The 17,255-nt window shown below is 43.2% G+C and overlaps 1 protein-coding gene and 1 long non-coding RNA gene across 7 annotated transcripts in view; one reads left to right on the top strand and one right to left on the bottom strand.

Annotated features, from left to right (window-relative positions):
* Positions 1–5,306, bottom strand: part of Metap1d (methionyl aminopeptidase type 1D (mitochondrial)) — a 72,297-nt gene extending 66,991 nt beyond the window's left edge. For 5 of the 6 annotated variants that reach the window (XR_015683042.1, XR_015683043.1, XM_087652492.1 and 2 more), the window contains exon 1: positions 5,201–5,261. Coding sequence is in view for 4 of the 6 variants with exons in the window: in XM_087652492.1 (XP_087508618.1) it covers positions 5,201–5,240 (40 nt within the window). In the remaining 2 variants the exon portion in view is untranslated. 6 annotated transcript variants of the gene reach the window in all.
* Positions 5,307–5,365: 59 nt separating this feature from the next.
* LOC102549016 (uncharacterized) lies at positions 5,366–16,152 on the top strand. Its single transcript, XR_015684367.1, has 3 exons — positions 5,366–5,491; positions 5,923–6,013; positions 15,127–16,152. It is a non-coding gene; the product is annotated as an uncharacterized LOC102549016 (long non-coding RNA).
* The last annotated feature ends 1,103 nt before the right edge of the window (positions 16,153–17,255 follow it).

The raw sequence follows: 17,255 nt of genomic DNA, 5'->3' as shown, positions 1-17,255 counted from the left end.
ATCCAACACGATTTGGATTTTAAAGGGTTTCTCCGTGTAGCCTTGGCTATCCTGTAACTCATTGTAAACCAGGCTGGCCTAGAACTCAGAGATCTACCTGCCTCTGCCTCCCAAGTGCTGGGAATAAGGGCATGTGCTACCATACCCGACTCAGAATATTGTTTTTGAGACAATGTCACAGACAATTCTGAAACTCAGGCTAGCCTAGAACTCATTATGTACTCCATCTCCCTGCCTCTGCCTTCCAAGGGCTGAGATTAAAGGTATGTACCACCACTGTTTGGCACAACGAGATTTCTTAAAAGGATTTATTTGTTTGTTTGTTTGTTTGTTTGTTTGTTTGTTATTTAGTGTATATGAGTACACTGTAGCTGTCAGACACACCAGAAGAGGGCATCAGATCCCATTACAGATCCTGTCTCAAAAAAGTAAAGTGGTACCAAGGGTAGGGGCATACACCTTTAGTCTCACTGGCAAAGCAGAAGCAAACATCTCTCTAAGTACTAGGCTAGCCTGGTCTATCATTTGCAAAGCAGAGGCAAACATCTCTCTTAGTTCTAAACTATCTTGGTCTATATAGATAAGTCCAAGCCAGCCAGGGCTACGGAATGTGCCTAGTTTTTTTTTCTTTTTTAAGGTGGAAAGTAACAGAGGAAGATTCCCAATGCCAATTTCTGGCCGACTCAGGCTCACACACACAGATAAGCATCATACACACCCATATATATGTACATCACACACAGACACAAAGTTTGTAAAAAGTCACACTGAATACTTTAAATGGGTGAATTGTTCATCAAATATGCTGCTTTAAAAAATGCCAATAGCCAGGCAGTGGTGGCATTAAGCCTTTGATCCCAGCACTTGGGCGGCAGAGGCAGGCGAATGCCAGCCTGGTCTACAGAGCAAGTTCCAGGAGAACCCTGTCTCGAAAAACAAAAACAAACAAAAAATGCCAGCAACTAGGCTGAGCAAAGTGACACATGGGTATTAATTCAGCACTCAGGAGGCCAGCCTGGGCTTTATAAAGCAAGCCACTGCCTGAGAAACAAAATAACATAAAGGAAACATCATCGACTAAGCTGAGAATTGGGGACAGGGGGAAAGTGCTTACTACAAATGCAGGAGACGCAGATGCATGTCTATGTTGACTTTTTAAAAAAAGAATTTGATGCATTTTATTTGCCATGTTGATTTTGAAATATATATGAATTGAAAATGTTCGCTGGGCAATACCTGCATGAGTCTCAAATTTAGGAGAAAAACCCTGTCTGGTGTGACTAGGGATCCTACAGCTTAATGGATATTATTTAGAGCCATGGGCTTAATGACACCATTAGGAGTTGGTGACTCTAGGTGTAACCTGCCAACTACTTAAAATCTGCCTAGTGTTAATACTGCTGCTTTACCTTTCACAAGGGATTCCTCTCTAGGAACAAATTTAACCCTCTACCTCAGTTCCGGAAACATGGTAAAAGTGGGACATCAACGGTGATACAAAGCAACGTGACTTGTGATGAAAGTGACTGCACTGGCTAATTTTTTTAAAAGAATTATTTACTTTATGCCTATGAGTACACTGTAGTTGTCATCAGACACACCAGAAGAGAGTACTGGATCCCATTACAGATGGTTGTGAGCCACCATGTGGTTGCTGGGAATTGAACTCAGGGCCTCTGGAGGGGCAGTCGGGGCTCTTAACCACTGAGCCATCTCTCCAGCCCTGCACTAGCTAATTTTATGTAAACTTGACATCGGCCATCACCCTTCCAGGAGGGAAGTTGAAAAAAAAAATGCCTCCTGAAGGTCATTTTCTTAATTAGCAACTGATGGAGGAGGTCCCAGCCCATTGGGGGTGGGGCGCCCCTGGGCCAGTAGTCCTGGGTTCTATAAGGAAGCAGGCTGAGCAAGCCTGGAGGAGCAAACCAGTAAATACCACCCCTCCATGGCCTCTGCATTAACTCCTGTCCCCAGTTCCCTGCCCCGTTTGTATTCCTGCGCTGACTTCCTTTGATGATGATCAATGCTGTGGAAGCATAAGTCAAATAAACCACAGTCAGTTAGTTCTCCACTAGTCTACAATACATGAGATCCTGTCTAAAATCCCAGCAACCTCTCTTTTATCACACAGCACAGCTGCTGTGAGAATCCCTTCTGCATTAAACAACCAGGCAAACGTGTGGCACTACATACTGAGGTGATGCAGAGGACAACGAGCCTTTAAGAGAAAACAAACTTAATCACCTTTCAGATTTCTGCCCTGCAAAACCTCCCCAGATGTGGCACTGGGAAGTGAGGCCACACACCATCTGACAGCTAGGCTAAGTCAGAGAACAGAAGTTTGATTTGGAAGCAGCTGGAAAAGAAGCACAACAGTCCATAGGGTTTATCAGACTAAGCAGCTGCAGGATGAAAGCTGAACCAATTCCAGACTTTACAGCACCAGTACAAGCAAGAGCTCCAGTTCAAGTCCAAAGCCAACACACTTCCCTGAGCAAGCTTCACAAAGTCCCTCCAACAGCATTCAACTGTGATCGCAAAAAGTCTATGACTTAGAAGTTAAGAATCACTCCTGTTAATAGAGCAAGAGAGAACAAATTCCATCTAGTTGGCTGCCTGTCTTTGTAAATAAAGTTTTATTAGAACACAGCTATGTTCACTTGCATTTGGCAGAGTTGTGTAACAGATGATATTACTCACAAAAGCCTAAGATACTCACTACTGAATTCTACATTGGAGTAAGGCCTCTAGTATTTCCCCTAAGAATAAAGGCAAAGCCCCCAAAAAATCTGTTCTAACAAAGATAACACCAAGTGTGGCAGAACCAAACCACCTACTTAACACTCAACACACTTTAAAGAAAAAAAAAAACAAACCAGCATCTCCAAAAGATATGATCCATTGTGTGACATACACAATTAAATATTATGTGAGATGTGAACTAGGAAAGTATAGACAATAAATGATAACAATAATAAGCTAATAAAACAGACTGTGGGGGAAACCCAGACTTCAAGTGTTTAAAATAACTGCTATGGGGCTGGAGAGATGGTCCAATGGTTAAAAGCACTTACTGCTCTTCCAGAGGATCTGGTCAGTTGGATTCCCATAACCCTTTTTTTTAAAAAAAAATATTTACTTTTTATATATAAGTGCACTGTAGCTGTCTTCAGACACACCAGAAGAGGGCATAGGTTCCCACTCAGATGATTGTGAGCCACCATGTGGTTGCTAGGATTTGAACTCAGGACCTCTGGAAGAGAAGTCAGTGCTCTTAACCACTGAGCCATCTCTCCAACCTCCCATAACCCTAATCTTGTGGCTCACAAGTGCCTATAATTCCAATTGCAGGGGATATGATTCCCCCTGGCCTCCTCAGGTACCTGCACATATGTGGTGCACATAAACTCATGCAGCAGTACACATGTGCACATAAATATAAAATAAATATTTTTTAAAATTTATTATACTTACTGGGTATGGCAGCACATGCTTGTAACCTCCACACTTTGGAAAAATCAGAAGAACCAGGAATTCAAGCCCACCCTACACAAGACACTGTCTCATAAAATAAAATGTAACAGTTGTTACAAAAGCATGGTTAAGTACTTAAAAGATGGAGTTCATAGGTAAATGGCTGGGAAATCTGAACAGAGAAGCAGATGGGGAAAGGCCCAGTATGGAGGTTCACACCTCTAACCTCAGCACAAGAGGTAGAGGCAGAAGGACCAAGAGTTCTAAAACTTGGGTCCAAAGTTCTTGGGCTACAAGAGACTGTCTTAAAATAAATAGCTAAATGAAAATTCTAAAAATAAGCACAATATACAAGGTGCTGAGTGGGATTCTCGATCTTTTTTCTTTCTTTCTTTCCTCTTGTGGTGCTGGGGATGGAACCCTAAACCGAAGTCTCACTGGTGCTAACCAAGAGCTTAACCACTGAGCTATACTGTCTAGGCACAGCTTTCAGAGATATATAGGTAAAAAAATCTACAAACAAAATAATATACCTAGGCCATACTTTAAAATAATACCACTGGGAGAAGGCACTGTGGCTGGAGGTGGAGAAGTGAGTGTCTCTACACACATGGTTTGTGAGCAGACATATACATTCAGAGTCTGCTCTTTGTGTGTTTGAAATTTCTTGTATGAAGAACATTTCCAAGGCTAAAAAAAGAAATTCTAATCTTCACATGAACAAGTTGTAAATTGAAAAAGGTCATTCAAGTGATGAGATGCTCTGGGTACAGAGAATGACTAGATCTACCTTTGCCAAAATCTCTAAGATATGTAACACTATATTTTGAGTGCTTTGGAAAATATTGGCATTTAATAAAAACTGAATATTTCACAAACCCATGAAAATTCTCTGTATTATAGACTTAGATACACATATATACACAAATATAAATACACAAATATATGAGTATCTGATTTCACAAAAGGGGGCTGTATTTAGCTAAACTGGGCTGGTAAGATGGTTCAGTGGGTAAAGGTGCTTGGCACCAAGCCTGATTTGATCTCTGAAAAACAGATAATGGAAGAACTTCCGTTTTCCTACAACCTTTGTATGCACACCTTGGCACCTGCTTGTGCAAACACTTACATGAGTAATAGACAAACAAATGCATGTAATTTTAAAAATAAATTAATTGTCCTACAACTTGCTTTTTTCCAAATATTCCAAATAATATATTTTGTGGACACACTTGAGTCTTAAGTCGTTGGTGTTCCATTTTTCCTCCTCCTTGAACCAATTTCTGAGTTCTTTCCAGCAAGGAGTCAGAACCTAGTACTAATTCAACAAAGATTCACCAGAAACGCATCTGTTTGGAATGACCCAGACAACATTAGTTCTCCTAAGTCATCATGACAGTAATCACCTTTTACAACTTTCTCAAAAAGGCATGCCAATAAAATAGTTCTAAACCGAGTGTTCAGGCGCTGGTATAGATGTCTGCAACACTAACCACATTAAGTGAGGGAAGAAAACTTCAGGTAATGACCCACAGATTTCAAGAATTAAGCACTCAGAAGCATGGTCCAGATAGGTAGAGTACAAATGTGTGTCTGTGTTTCTGCAGCGTGCCAATGTGTATGGTGTACGTGGGTCTGATTGACAGTACGCCCGTGCGTACCAAGTCCACGCGCCGACGTATCTCTGGGCGCGAAGCCCTGGAGCGGTCGTATTCCGATCGCTTACCTCCACGGACGAGCAGGTGGACGCCGATGGGCGCCGCCATGTTGGCTCCGGTCACGTGGCCGGGAGAGTGCCTCGTAGCCCCGCCCACTGGAGTAGCAGCGCTCTCCCGGCCCAGAAGCAGAGAAGCAGTCAGAGGCCAGTGCGCGTGCGCGAGTGAGACTGACTAGGGGCTCTGGGGCTAGCGAGTGGCTCCGGTGCCGAGGCCAGCAGCTCCACCTACGGCCAGCTCGCTCCGGACGCAGTTTTCTCTCTGAGCTTCCAAACCTATCAGGGATGGAAGAAAACCGTCATGTAAGTGTAGCCTCCGGTATTTATAGCATCAACATTTTGGTGCATGGAAACGTGAAGTTGGGCGGGAAAAAAGAACACAATTTAGTGTGCAACATAGCACTTTCATCGCCTTCCATTCTGTTACAAATCGTTTCTAGGCAACTAGTTGAAAGGTAGAATTTGGATCAAACTGATCCCTTTGCAATATTAGAATATAAATTACTCAGCAGAGACTCCAGAATGGGATATTTAGGACACCTATGTGGCACTGTGGGTATCTTCACAGGATTTCTCTCTCCCTGATGACACTTCCTGCTTGGCAGTATTATCTGCTGTTATCCCTAAATTAGATATTTAAAGGATGACGCCTGTCAGCTTGCACAGCTCTGTGGAAAGGCAGGTGAGGCAGCTGCCATATCTTCGATGATACTGTTGCCACTTTTGTTTACCAGGTTCTGTGCCTCTTGCCCTTGTTCTGCCGTGAGGTCCAGCCGTCATGGGCCAGGCGTTATTTATCTTGGTAGCCTCCTGTGATACCCCAAGGTATGTATGGTGAAGGAGCCCAAACTGTAGTATAGCAGTTTCTGGGCTTTTTTTTTTTTTAAGATTTATTTTATTTATATGAATACACTGCAGCTGTCAGACACACCAGAAGACGGCATCAGATACCATTACAGATGGTTGTGAGCCACCATGTGGGTGCTGGGAATTGAACTCAGGACCTCTGGAAGAGCAGTCAGTGTTGTGGATGATCTTTAAGAATCCACATGCGGGCTGGAGAGATGGCTCAACAGTTAAGAGCCCAACTGCTCTTCCAGAGGTCCTGAGTTCAATTCCCAGCAACCACATGGTGCCTCACAACCATCTGTAATGGGATCTGATGCCCTCCTCTGGTGTGTCTGGGGACAGCCACAGTGTACTCACATACATAAAATAAAAAATAAAAGAATCCAAATGTCCAACTGGGCACACCTTTAACCTCAAGTAGACACCTTTTCCCTAACTCTGCCTGGAGTTCAACTTATCATAAGTCAGAGAACACTTAATCCAAGTTCTTTTTAAGAACTTCATACACATATACAATGTGTTTTTATCAAATCCACCACCACCACCACCACCACCACCACCACCACCACCACCACCACCACGTGCTCTGTCCCCGCCCCTCTCCTATTCCTCATCTCTTCCACCACAATTCCTTCTCAACTTCATGAGCTTTTTTTTTTTTTTTTTTTTAATGCAGAGTCCTTTAATCCTGCCAGTATGATGCACATGAATGTAGGGCCATCTACTGGAGCACAGGTGTCCTCCAGGGGGAGAAAACCTGAAGAAAACTAACCCCCTCCCTCCCCCAGTAGCTATCTATTGCCAGCCCTCAGCTATGGATGGGACTTTGTGACCTTGTCCCAATCCACGTTGAGATCTTGGCTAGCTAGGCCTCACGCATGTAGTGATAGCCACTGTGTGTGTGCTTGTGTGTGTGTGTGCTTGCGCATAACATATATATATATATAATATATATATATATATATATATATATATATATATATACCACATTTAGGGATGGGCACAGTCTATTAATCTTGCACATCAGCCAGGTGTTAAGCCTTTATATTAATCTCTATCTTCTGCAAAAAGAAGTTTCTCTCAGAGGTTGGGGATTTAGCTCAGTGGTAGAGCGCTTGCCTAGCAAGCGCAAGGCCCTGGGTTCGGTCCCCAGCTCTGAAAAAAAAAGAAAAAAAAAAAAGAGAGAAAGAAGTTTCTCTCATGAAGATTAAGAAATGCACGAATGTATAGGTATAAAGATAAGGACTTAGGGTGCAGCTTAATACCATGCCCATTTAGCAGAGTAATAGTATGTTCTCCCCTAGAGTCTGTGACCTATGCACAGCCATGCTTGGCCTAGTTAGCCATACCAGACATAAGCTCTGTCTTGTGGAGTTGTGCCTTAAATCCAATTAGAAAGAGACTGGTTGCTCCCAGAACATTCACAATACTATTGCACAGGTAGGTAGATCTTGTCACCCAAGCCAGTCATCATCCTACCTTACATAGTTCCCAGCTGAGGGAGATGACTTTTCTTCCCCAGTAGCATGTGTTACACCTTCCACCACGATGAAGGAAATATATTCTTCTAGGTTCCCTCAAGCTTCTTTACTTACGAACTCTGATCATTGCTAGGGAGAGGATTTCTGAGTGTCACATCTCTGTCCTCCGTGCAAGTGAAACCCCACCTGTAGGTAACAAAGGAACCTGACAGTTGTTCACTGAGCAAGGACGTGTGCAGAAGGAACTTAGAGTCACTCGTGAAGCATCAGAAGGTATAAAGCCCAATTTCAGCCATCTGAAACTGAAGATGTATTCATGCAGCCAGCCCTTGGAAAACAAATGCGTGATTTGTGGTGTGATCCTATAGATCGCATCCACAGGAAGTTCAGGATGGAGGGGATAGAGGTATATCTCAATCTACACAGCGATCCCCTGGTCATGGGTTCAATCCCCAGCACACCACATAAAAACTGGTATAGTGGTACATGCCTCAATCTCAACACTCCAGAGGTGGAAACAGGGAAGTCAGAAGTCCCAGGTCAAGGACTTAGGGGTAGATAATAATCAAGATACATTGTTTATGTGTATGAATGGAGGAAATTGTCAAAGAATAACCTTTAAAGTTCAAGGTCATCTTTAGCTACCTGGCAAGCCCAAGGCCAGATACATGCGATCTTGTCTCAGGAACAGCATGTCGGGGGCAACGGATATCTAGAAATGAAATAAAGAGGAGCTTGTCTCTGTAACTTGTTCATTCACTAAGCTTTGATATGGCTTCTCTAATCTCACATTTTCCTAACACCCAGCATGTGCCCCAACCCCCAAACCATAAAAGTCTAAAAATACTCTGTGTGTGTGTGTGTGTGTGTGTGTGTGTGTGTGTGTATGGTGTCTATGTGTGCATACACATGCACATGTGTGTGGAGACCACAAGTCAATGCTACATGCCTTTCTCTTTCACTCTCCACATTATTATTATTATTATTATTATTATTATTATTATTATTATTATTATTATTATTATTATTTTGAGACAAGGTTTCTTCCCAAACCTGGTGCTCATTATTCAGCTAGACTGACTGCCAGGCTCCGCTGCCCCCACCAGTGGGAGGTTATAGATGGGGATCATAATAAATGGGTCATGATAGCACCATGAGTGCTTTAGATCCAAACTCAGGTCTTACGATGAAGGCACTTTAACTAGGCCATTTGCGAGCTGATACATCTCTCCAGGCCCTGATTTTAATTTCAATCATTATATATTTTTATCTTATGCGTATGAATCTTTTGCCTGAGGGTATGTCTGGGTACCAATTGTGTTCCTGGTACCCATGGAGGTTGTGAACCACCACGTTGGTGTTGGGAATAGAAACCAGGTCCTCTGAGGGAGCAACTGGTGCTCTTAACTGCTAGGTCCCACCCCCATTATTTTGATGGTGCCCGGGATCAAACTTATGGCCTTAAGAGTGCAAGGTGAGCACTCTTATCACTGCGCTGTAACCCCAGCGTTCGAGATCTCAGACAGATCTCATAATGTAACTCAGGTGACTTCATACAGGAGATCCTTTTCCCTCAGCCTATTGGAGCGCTGGGATCAGAGACTTGTGCCACTGTGCTTGGGATTCTTAGATACAAAGTTGAAGATGGTTTCACAGCTGTATTTCAGGAAACAAAAGATAACCCCTTTTATGGTGTATGTTCATGTCAGTGCATGTGTGCATGAGCCAGAGGCTGACTCCAGTGTCTTCCTTTGTGATGCTCAATCTTTTTTTTTTCCTTGAGACGAGCTCTATCGATGAACCCAGGGCTTACTGTTTTGGTTATAGTAGCTGGTCAGCAAGCCCCTGGATCGACCTGACTGCACCCCTTGCTCCCAGCTGCCTCCACACTGAGCATTTAAGTCTCACCAAACTCAGGTCTTCCTTGTACATATGCAGCAAGCTCCTTGCCTACTGAGCCATCTCCAGAGATTCCTTGTTAATACCTCCATTTTCATTCTTTAGTATCAAAATGATTATTTATATTAACTTGTTTTGTGAGGTTTTTTTTTAACCTTGATCCTAAAAAATTACTGGTTTGCTTGTGTGTGTGTGTGTGTGTGTGTGTGTGTGTGTGTGTGTGTGTGTGTCCTAAAGACACCAGAAGAGGGCACATTCCCTGGAGCTAGGTCTGCAAGCACTTTGTGTACTGCCTGATGTGTGTACTCAGAGCTCAGCTTAGGTTCTGTAAGAGCAGCAAAGTGGTCTTTTTTTTTTTAATATTTACTTATTATGTATACAACATACAGCTTTCTGCCTGCATGTATGCCTGCAGGCCAGAAGAGGGCATCAGATCTCAATACGGATGGTTGTGAGCCACCATGTTGCTGGGAATTGAACTCAGGACCTCTGGAAGAGCAGTCAATGCTCTTAACCTCTGAGCCAACTCTCCAGCCCCCAGCAAAGCAATCTTAACTGCCAAGCTCTCTACAGTTCCGTTCTACCATGATCTGGAAAAGGTTCTTTCTCGTTAGCATCTTTAAAGGGTGGTGGCTGCAGTTTCCTGGGAGTTGCTGGGAAACTAGACTAGAAAAGTGCTGAGCTCCAGAGAAGGTAAGAGACCCTGGAAAGTGACATAAAAAGCACATGACATCAACCTCTGGCATGCACACACAGGCATGTGCATATGTGCATATATACACTGTTCATGAGAAAGACTTGCTGGGCATGGTGGTGTACACCTTTAATCTTACTCAGGAGGCAGAGGCAGGCAGATTCCTGTGAGTTCAAGGATACCTGATCTACAATAATTCATTAGGCCATCCAGGGGTACATAGTAAGGCCCTGTCTAAAAGAAAACAAAACATATTTGACTTGTTTGTGATTACTTGTCTAAAAACTGAAACAGAAATAAATTCCTCCTTGCATGTTCTTGAAAAACTTAACATTTCACACTTTCTCTTTACTTAACATTAAAAATTGATGCACGCTTGCTTTGACACCACATATACCAAAATTAGAACGACATAAAGGAGAGTAGCCTTTGTGCACATGACATAAAAACTCATGGAGCATTCTATTTTTGTAGTTCATGGGGGGGAAGAACATGCTCAAAACATCGTATGAAAAAACTTTAAACCAAAAGGAAAAATTACAGATAGATAGATAGATGATAGATAGATAGATAGATAGATAGATAGATAGATAGATAGATAGACCATAAAGATTTATGCCACTGTCTTTGTTAGGGTTTTACTGCTGTGAACAGACACCATGACCAAGGCATCTCTTATAAAGGACAGCATTTCATCGGGGCTGGCTTACAGGTTCAGAGGTTCAGTCCATTATCATCAAGGTGGGAACATGGCAGCATCCAGGCAGGCATGGTGCAGGAGGGGCTGAGAGTTCAACATCTTTTTCTGAAAGCTGCTAGCAGAATACTCACTTCCAGGCAGTTAGGTGAGGGTCTTAAGCCCACAACTACAATGACACACCTGCTCCAACAAGGCCACACCTCCCAACAGGGCCACTGTCTACAAACCATCACAGTCACACATAATTTGTAGCAAACTTTAGTTATCCAGATTTCTGTACTATTATGTTTCAAATTCACTAGGGATTGTGAGATATAAATAGTCTTTGAACACAGTTTAAAGTTTTACATAGTTTCTGTGATTAATGCAAGATATATATATATATATATTTATATATAAATACACACACATACTTATATATAAACCTAGACTGCAAAAGGGCCTGTATTAGTTATATTTCTGTTGCTGTTATAAAATGGACCAAGACAACTTATAAAAGAGTTCCTTTGGGTTTTAGTTCCAGGTTTTAGAGTCCCCCCTGGTGGGAACGTTTGCCTAAAAGTAGGCAAGCAGAGTGGTTAGAGCAGAAAGATGGGGCTCCCATCTTCAACCACTAGGGCGTAGTGGAGAGAGTAAACTTAATTTCAAAGCTCACCCACAGGACATCCACCAGCAAGGCCACCACCTAAACCTCAACATTGCCACCAACAGGGAATCAAGTGTCCAACCGCACAGGCCTCTGGGCACATTTCTCCTTCAGATCCGCTCACTGTAGGTGGATGATACTGTGGACTGGTGGTCCTAGGTGCTGCAAGGAAGTAGACTGAGCAAGCCATAGGGAGCAAGCCAGTAAGCAGCGCCCCCTCCATGGTCTTTGCTTCAATTCCTGCCTCCAGGTCTCTATCCCGAGTTCCTGCCTGACTTTCCTTCATGATGGACTACAACTGAAAGCTGAAATAGACCCTTCCCTCCCCACACTGCTTTTGGCTATGGTATTTACCATAGCAATGGAAAGCAAAAGAGGACAAGATTTATAGAAAAGTGTGTCACATATGAACGTTGTAAATCTGAGTGAGCTAAGGCAGCGTGAAATAATCCTGGGTACCAACTTGGTTCCCTGGCCAATTAGGGGAAGTTGGTGGCTAGGGACCTTCTCAGCTTCCTACAGCTCACACTGTCTAACCTAGGGTCACTTTCTCTTCCTGACCTGCTGCTCAGCTCTGCCCTCTGAATTTCCCCCTGAAAACTTAGCTTTCTGATTTGATTTCAGGTTAATTTCTTAACCTTTTACTCTGTGGCTTGAGAAGAATATTTCCAATCCTACCCCTTTAATTTGTCCAATTTTAGGATGAGGAAATGCTTTGTTTGTTTACATGTTTTAAGCCCAATAAGCAGTTCTTTCCATGAACTAGGAGTGCTGCGTAAACATAATCTTTGTGGGTTACGGAGGCCTGCCTTAGTACTGGCTGAACCCCTCGAAAGTTAAGGTTCAGCAGTGAACAATTATATGTTTGGGTGGGTGGTCTCTGGGGCGCTCTTTTAACAAACAGAGGTCAAGCAGAATGTCACGTGTCCCCTGCCAGCTACTTGAGATAATCGTGTCCATGTTACTGAGTCATCTAGGAGGCCTTCTAGAGAAAATCGGTACATTCTCCATGTTTCATAAAAAAAGCAATGTCATGTGTGAGGCAGCAGTGATGTGGGTTTCTCTTTGTTATTTGTGCTTGCACTCCAGTACCAAGACGGGAGGCCAGGACAAGAGAGGAGCTGTAGTGACCCTCCTACTCTCCTTAGTTTTCGTCACATTGTCTCAGGCTTAGAATTCGTATGCAAACGAAGTCCCTGGAACTGCTTGTACTTGAGCACCACTCCCTCACAGTGAAGTCCATAGAGTTTCAGAATCCAGACCGTTATAGACAGGAGATCAGCAAAGAGCTTGCTGGCTTCTCTTGAGCATTCGTCAAGGGAAGAGGACCAGAACGGAACCAGACAGGGTGTTTTAGTTAGGGTTCTATTGCTGTGAAGAGACATCATGACCAAGGCAACTCCTATAAAGGAAAATAGTTGGGACTGGTTTACAGGTTCAGAGGTTTACTGTGTTGTCCTGGTAGGAAACATGGCAGCGTGCAGACATGGTGCTGAAGATGGAGCCGAGAGTACATCTTTTTTTTTTTTTTTTTTTTTTTTTTTTCAGAGCTGGGGACCGAACCCAGGGCCTTGTGCTTGCTAGGCAAGCGCTCTACCACTGAGCTAAATCCCCAACCCCCCCCCCCCCCCCCCGAGAGTACATCTTGATCCACAGGCAGCAAGGAGAGACTGTGACACACTGGCCAGACTTGAACTTATAAAAATTGAAAGCCTACCCCCAGTGACACACTTCCTCCAACAAGGCCTCCTGATAGTGCCACTCCCTATGGGCCAAGCATTCACACACACACATGAGTCTGTGGGGGCCGTTCCTATGAAAACTACCACACGGGTAATTTAACCAAAACATTGTCCCAAAGGAGTTGGTGCCAGGCACACCAAGAACAGTGTTCCGTTCACACTGCTTCCAAACTTCAGCTTGCAAACGTGGGAAACTGCAAGTGGTGGCTGTGTGTCAGCGCTAACAATACTGCCCGCCTTGGTCAGCGTTGCCTGTGGAACGACAGGGACACGGGAGAGACAAGGCTTTCCTAACCCCATCTCTTCAGGCTGCTCAGGTTTAAGCAGAGCTGTGTGTTTGCTAGAGCAAGGTGTGTCCCTGAGACCATGGCGCACTTGTCTGGCTTGCAAGAAAACCTGGATTCATAAAACCCACCGTGTTGGTTCAGGTCTCTAATCCCAACACAGCAGAAGGTTCCAAAATTCAAGGCCATCCTTTGCTGCATAGCCAACTTAAGGCCAGCCTGGGCTACCTGAGATCCCATCTCAAACAAACCAACAAAAACTATGCATTTGTCCAACGAACTCTAAATAAAAGTAGGAACAATGAGAGTCTGCCATATCCACCAGTTGATAACTCCTGGGAAAAGAACACCTACTCATATATTTCTGGAGAAAGAAAAAAATTTCCACTTATAGTAGGGGAGAGTTTCCAGGAAATTTTAGTTATTGATCACTAAACACACAAGTGCCCACTCTAGACTCCAAAGAAGTGTAATGTTGTTTGTCTTACCGTCACTGGAGAGTTGAGACCCCTGGTCACTGGATCATCCCTCACAAAAGACTTAAGTCGTAAGTTCCATTGAGCAATGTCAAATGTAAGGATGTTAAAAATTGGAGTCATTCCTGGCTGATAAGAGCTGAGGAAAATTCAGAATTTAAAGGGCACAGGTAGCAGTAATTGTGCCTGTTGGAACTCCTTCACCACATAAACATAAAGAAGAGAAAAAGACACCAACATAGACAAGATCGATTCCTTAGGTGTCTCTTAAGACATACTTGTAAAAGAAGAGAGTGGAAAACGTTCTCTTGATTTCCTTGTTGGAATTTTGTAGAAAGTTGCTTGAGTTTTATTTTGTGGGTTTTTTTCCCCTCTGTGTTCACATGTATAGTAAGTATATGCTTTCTTAGAAAACACTGTGAATGGTGGTGGTGGCAGACACACTCAAGAGGCAGAGGCGATGGCGAGTTTCTGAGTTTGAGACTAGCCCAATCTACAAAGCTAGTTCCAGGACAGCCTGGGCTACACAGACAAACTCTGGCTTGAAAAACAAAAACAAAATTGCAAAAGTATAAGAATGCCCCATAGAATTATTAATAAAAATCTCCCAGTGTGTTTTCCAGGCAGCGACAGTTAACGAGTTGTCGTCTATCCATGGAGACCTTTTTCCAGGCATATTGCACATGTATCTTTCTGTCATGGCTTATTCTCTTTTGTTGATTTATGGCCATTCGCTGCTAAATGTTTAAGTGTGCTTGATTTGAAACATAGTGGTCCTGTAGGACAGTGTGAGGCAGTTCATCTGGCTGTTAATATCCAAGGTTGAATATTTTTGCGTGTTGGTTTTCAGTATTTCCTACTTAAAAGCGTGAAACACTGTAGTTCTTGATTCATTAACAAAAAAACTTTAGTAAGCAGCACTTGAGCTCCTGAGGCAGGAGGATTAGCAGTTCAAAGCTGGCCTGGGCTAATCTGCAGCCCCTGTTTTAGAAAAGGAAAGGGCCTGGGAGCTGCAACGAGGAGATTATGAAATAAGGTTTTGATAATAGAAAACTAAATCACTCCCCCTCTCTCCCCCCTACACCCCTGCTCTCACCCTCCCCCGCCTTGCACACACTGCCGCAAAAGTAAGCAGTATGGTGCACTTAAGACCTGCTCCCTCCCTAGGCTGATTCTGTATTCAAGACTGAGACTGTGGATGCAAACTAGAAAACATGCGTTTCAAGAACCTCTGCGCGCCCAACAGCTTCAGCCTGGGGAGTCCCCTGTCTAGGGTGCGTTCTCTGCATCTGATGTACAAGCACTCCCACTCTCTTTTGCTTGATAAAGAATAAAGGAAGACAAGTGGCAGCTGCCACAGGAGCAGACTGAAAACAAGCCTCGCCACACACCCCGGTCTTCACAAAGGCTGATTCAGAGACGCGCGGCCGACAAACCGAGCAGCTGAGGACTTCGGCACAGTCACCTGCCCCAATGTTAATTGCACATTTAAAGGACTGTCCAGGTGACCTGAGGGTTTAACCAGAGCGCATTTCCAACTGGCCTTTCTTTAAGACGGACAAGAGTACAGATGAAGAACGGGAGATAGCTGCAAAGGTCACCGACCACAGATCTATAGCCCCACCTAATTCCAAGGAGACTCCCAGGGACCGGGAAGACCGCCGGAGGAAAGACGCAGCCGTGTACACTGTGATGAAACTGGAGGGTGGTTTCCCTTTTAACAGTATTGATTCTTTCTTTTGTTAGTCTATGAAGTAACGGTTTCATTGTGACTTTTCCATACACATGTGTGGTTGTACTTTACACACACTGTTCCCATTACCCTCTCTCCTTTGGTCCCCACTGGCTCTCCTTTTCTCAGTCGTTTTTCCCTATATTTTTATGCCATGTGTGTATACTGTTGGATCTAGCTTCCATATATGAGAATATATATTTCTTTCTCCCCCCTTAACCTCTCTTGTTCTTTCCTTTAGACCATTCTATTCACATGTAAATATATAAATTTATATATTATACAATATATACTACCTATATAAAATCTACACTCGGAGGATGGGGGAAAACATGCAATATTTGCCTTTCTGAGCCTGTCTTACTTCATCTAACATGATGATTTTCAGTTCCATCCACTTTTTTCAGAAATAAACCAGTTTTATTTCTCTTTACGATTGAATAAAACTCCATTGTATCTACCATGTGTCATTCATCCATCTACAGCTGGGCATGTAGGCTGAGTCTATATCTTGGCTGTAGTGAATGGTGTATCAGTAAATAAAACTGGGAATTGAAGATGGTTAGACTGTATCTAGAAGGTACTTCTTGCCTTCTACCTTACAGTAGTAGTTCATCAGACATAAGTGATTCCATTTCATCTCTGTTGCTTTCTAGTTCTTCAGTGTTCATGAAATGTATTAACTTTCAGAGACTTAGCTGCACCAGTGTCTACTGCTGATAGTACCGGGTGTCAAGGATGGAAACAACTTTTAATTAAATTTTTATTTTTAAATTTTTATGTGTATGGATGTTTTGGTTATATGTCTGTGCATCACATGTATGCCTGGTGCCCGAGGAGGCCAGATCCCCTGGAACTAGAGTTAAAGATGGTTGTGAGCCACCCTGTGATTGAGAATTGAACCTGGGTCCTCTGGAAGAGCAGCTAGTACTCTTAACTATTAAGCCATCTCTCAAATCCTTCCTGTGTGTGTGTGTGGGGGGGGGGGGGCGGTCAAAGGACAGACAAGTTGTAGGAATCAGTGTTTTCCTTTCACCCTGTGGGTCACTGTTATTGAATTCTGTTTGTCAGGCTTCAGTCAAGCAGCTTTATCCACAATCTCACCAGTCTACCATTTTCCTTTATTAAAAAAAAAAAAAATCCTCACCAAAATGTTTGCCAATAAAGTACACAATAAACTGATTCTTTTGAGAAGCAAAGAACATTATCATTATTGTTAGCGTTATATTTGTTTTTGGTGTTACCGTTTTTTTTTTTTTTTTAAAGACAGGGTCTTACTATGTACCCCTGGCCTGCCTGCAACTGTGTCGACCAAGCTGCTGTGAGCTCATGGAGGTCTCTGTCTCACAAATGCTAGGATTAAAGAAAGTCATGTGTTATCAGGCCAAGCTGTTGTTAATGAGTTTCTTCACTCTCTTGGTGAGTTCTGCTTTTGTTTTTGGAACTCTGGGGAAATACTTATTGTCCTACACCTCACTTAAAGGCTCTGCTTCTTTAATTCAGAAAAGCTTTTGAATTTTTCTGTGGCATATATTTTTGTGTGAGATCAGCTAGTGAAGACTAT

The sequence above is a fragment of the Rattus norvegicus genome, chromosome 3, assembly GCF_021556685.1.
Source record: "Rattus norvegicus strain SHRSP/BbbUtx chromosome 3, alternate assembly SHRSP_T2T, whole genome shotgun sequence".
NCBI classification, from domain to species: domain Eukaryota; kingdom Metazoa; phylum Chordata; class Mammalia; order Rodentia; family Muridae; genus Rattus; species Rattus norvegicus.
Note: the sequence above shows the minus strand (reverse complement) of the source record. Positions and strands in the feature narration are given on the sequence as shown.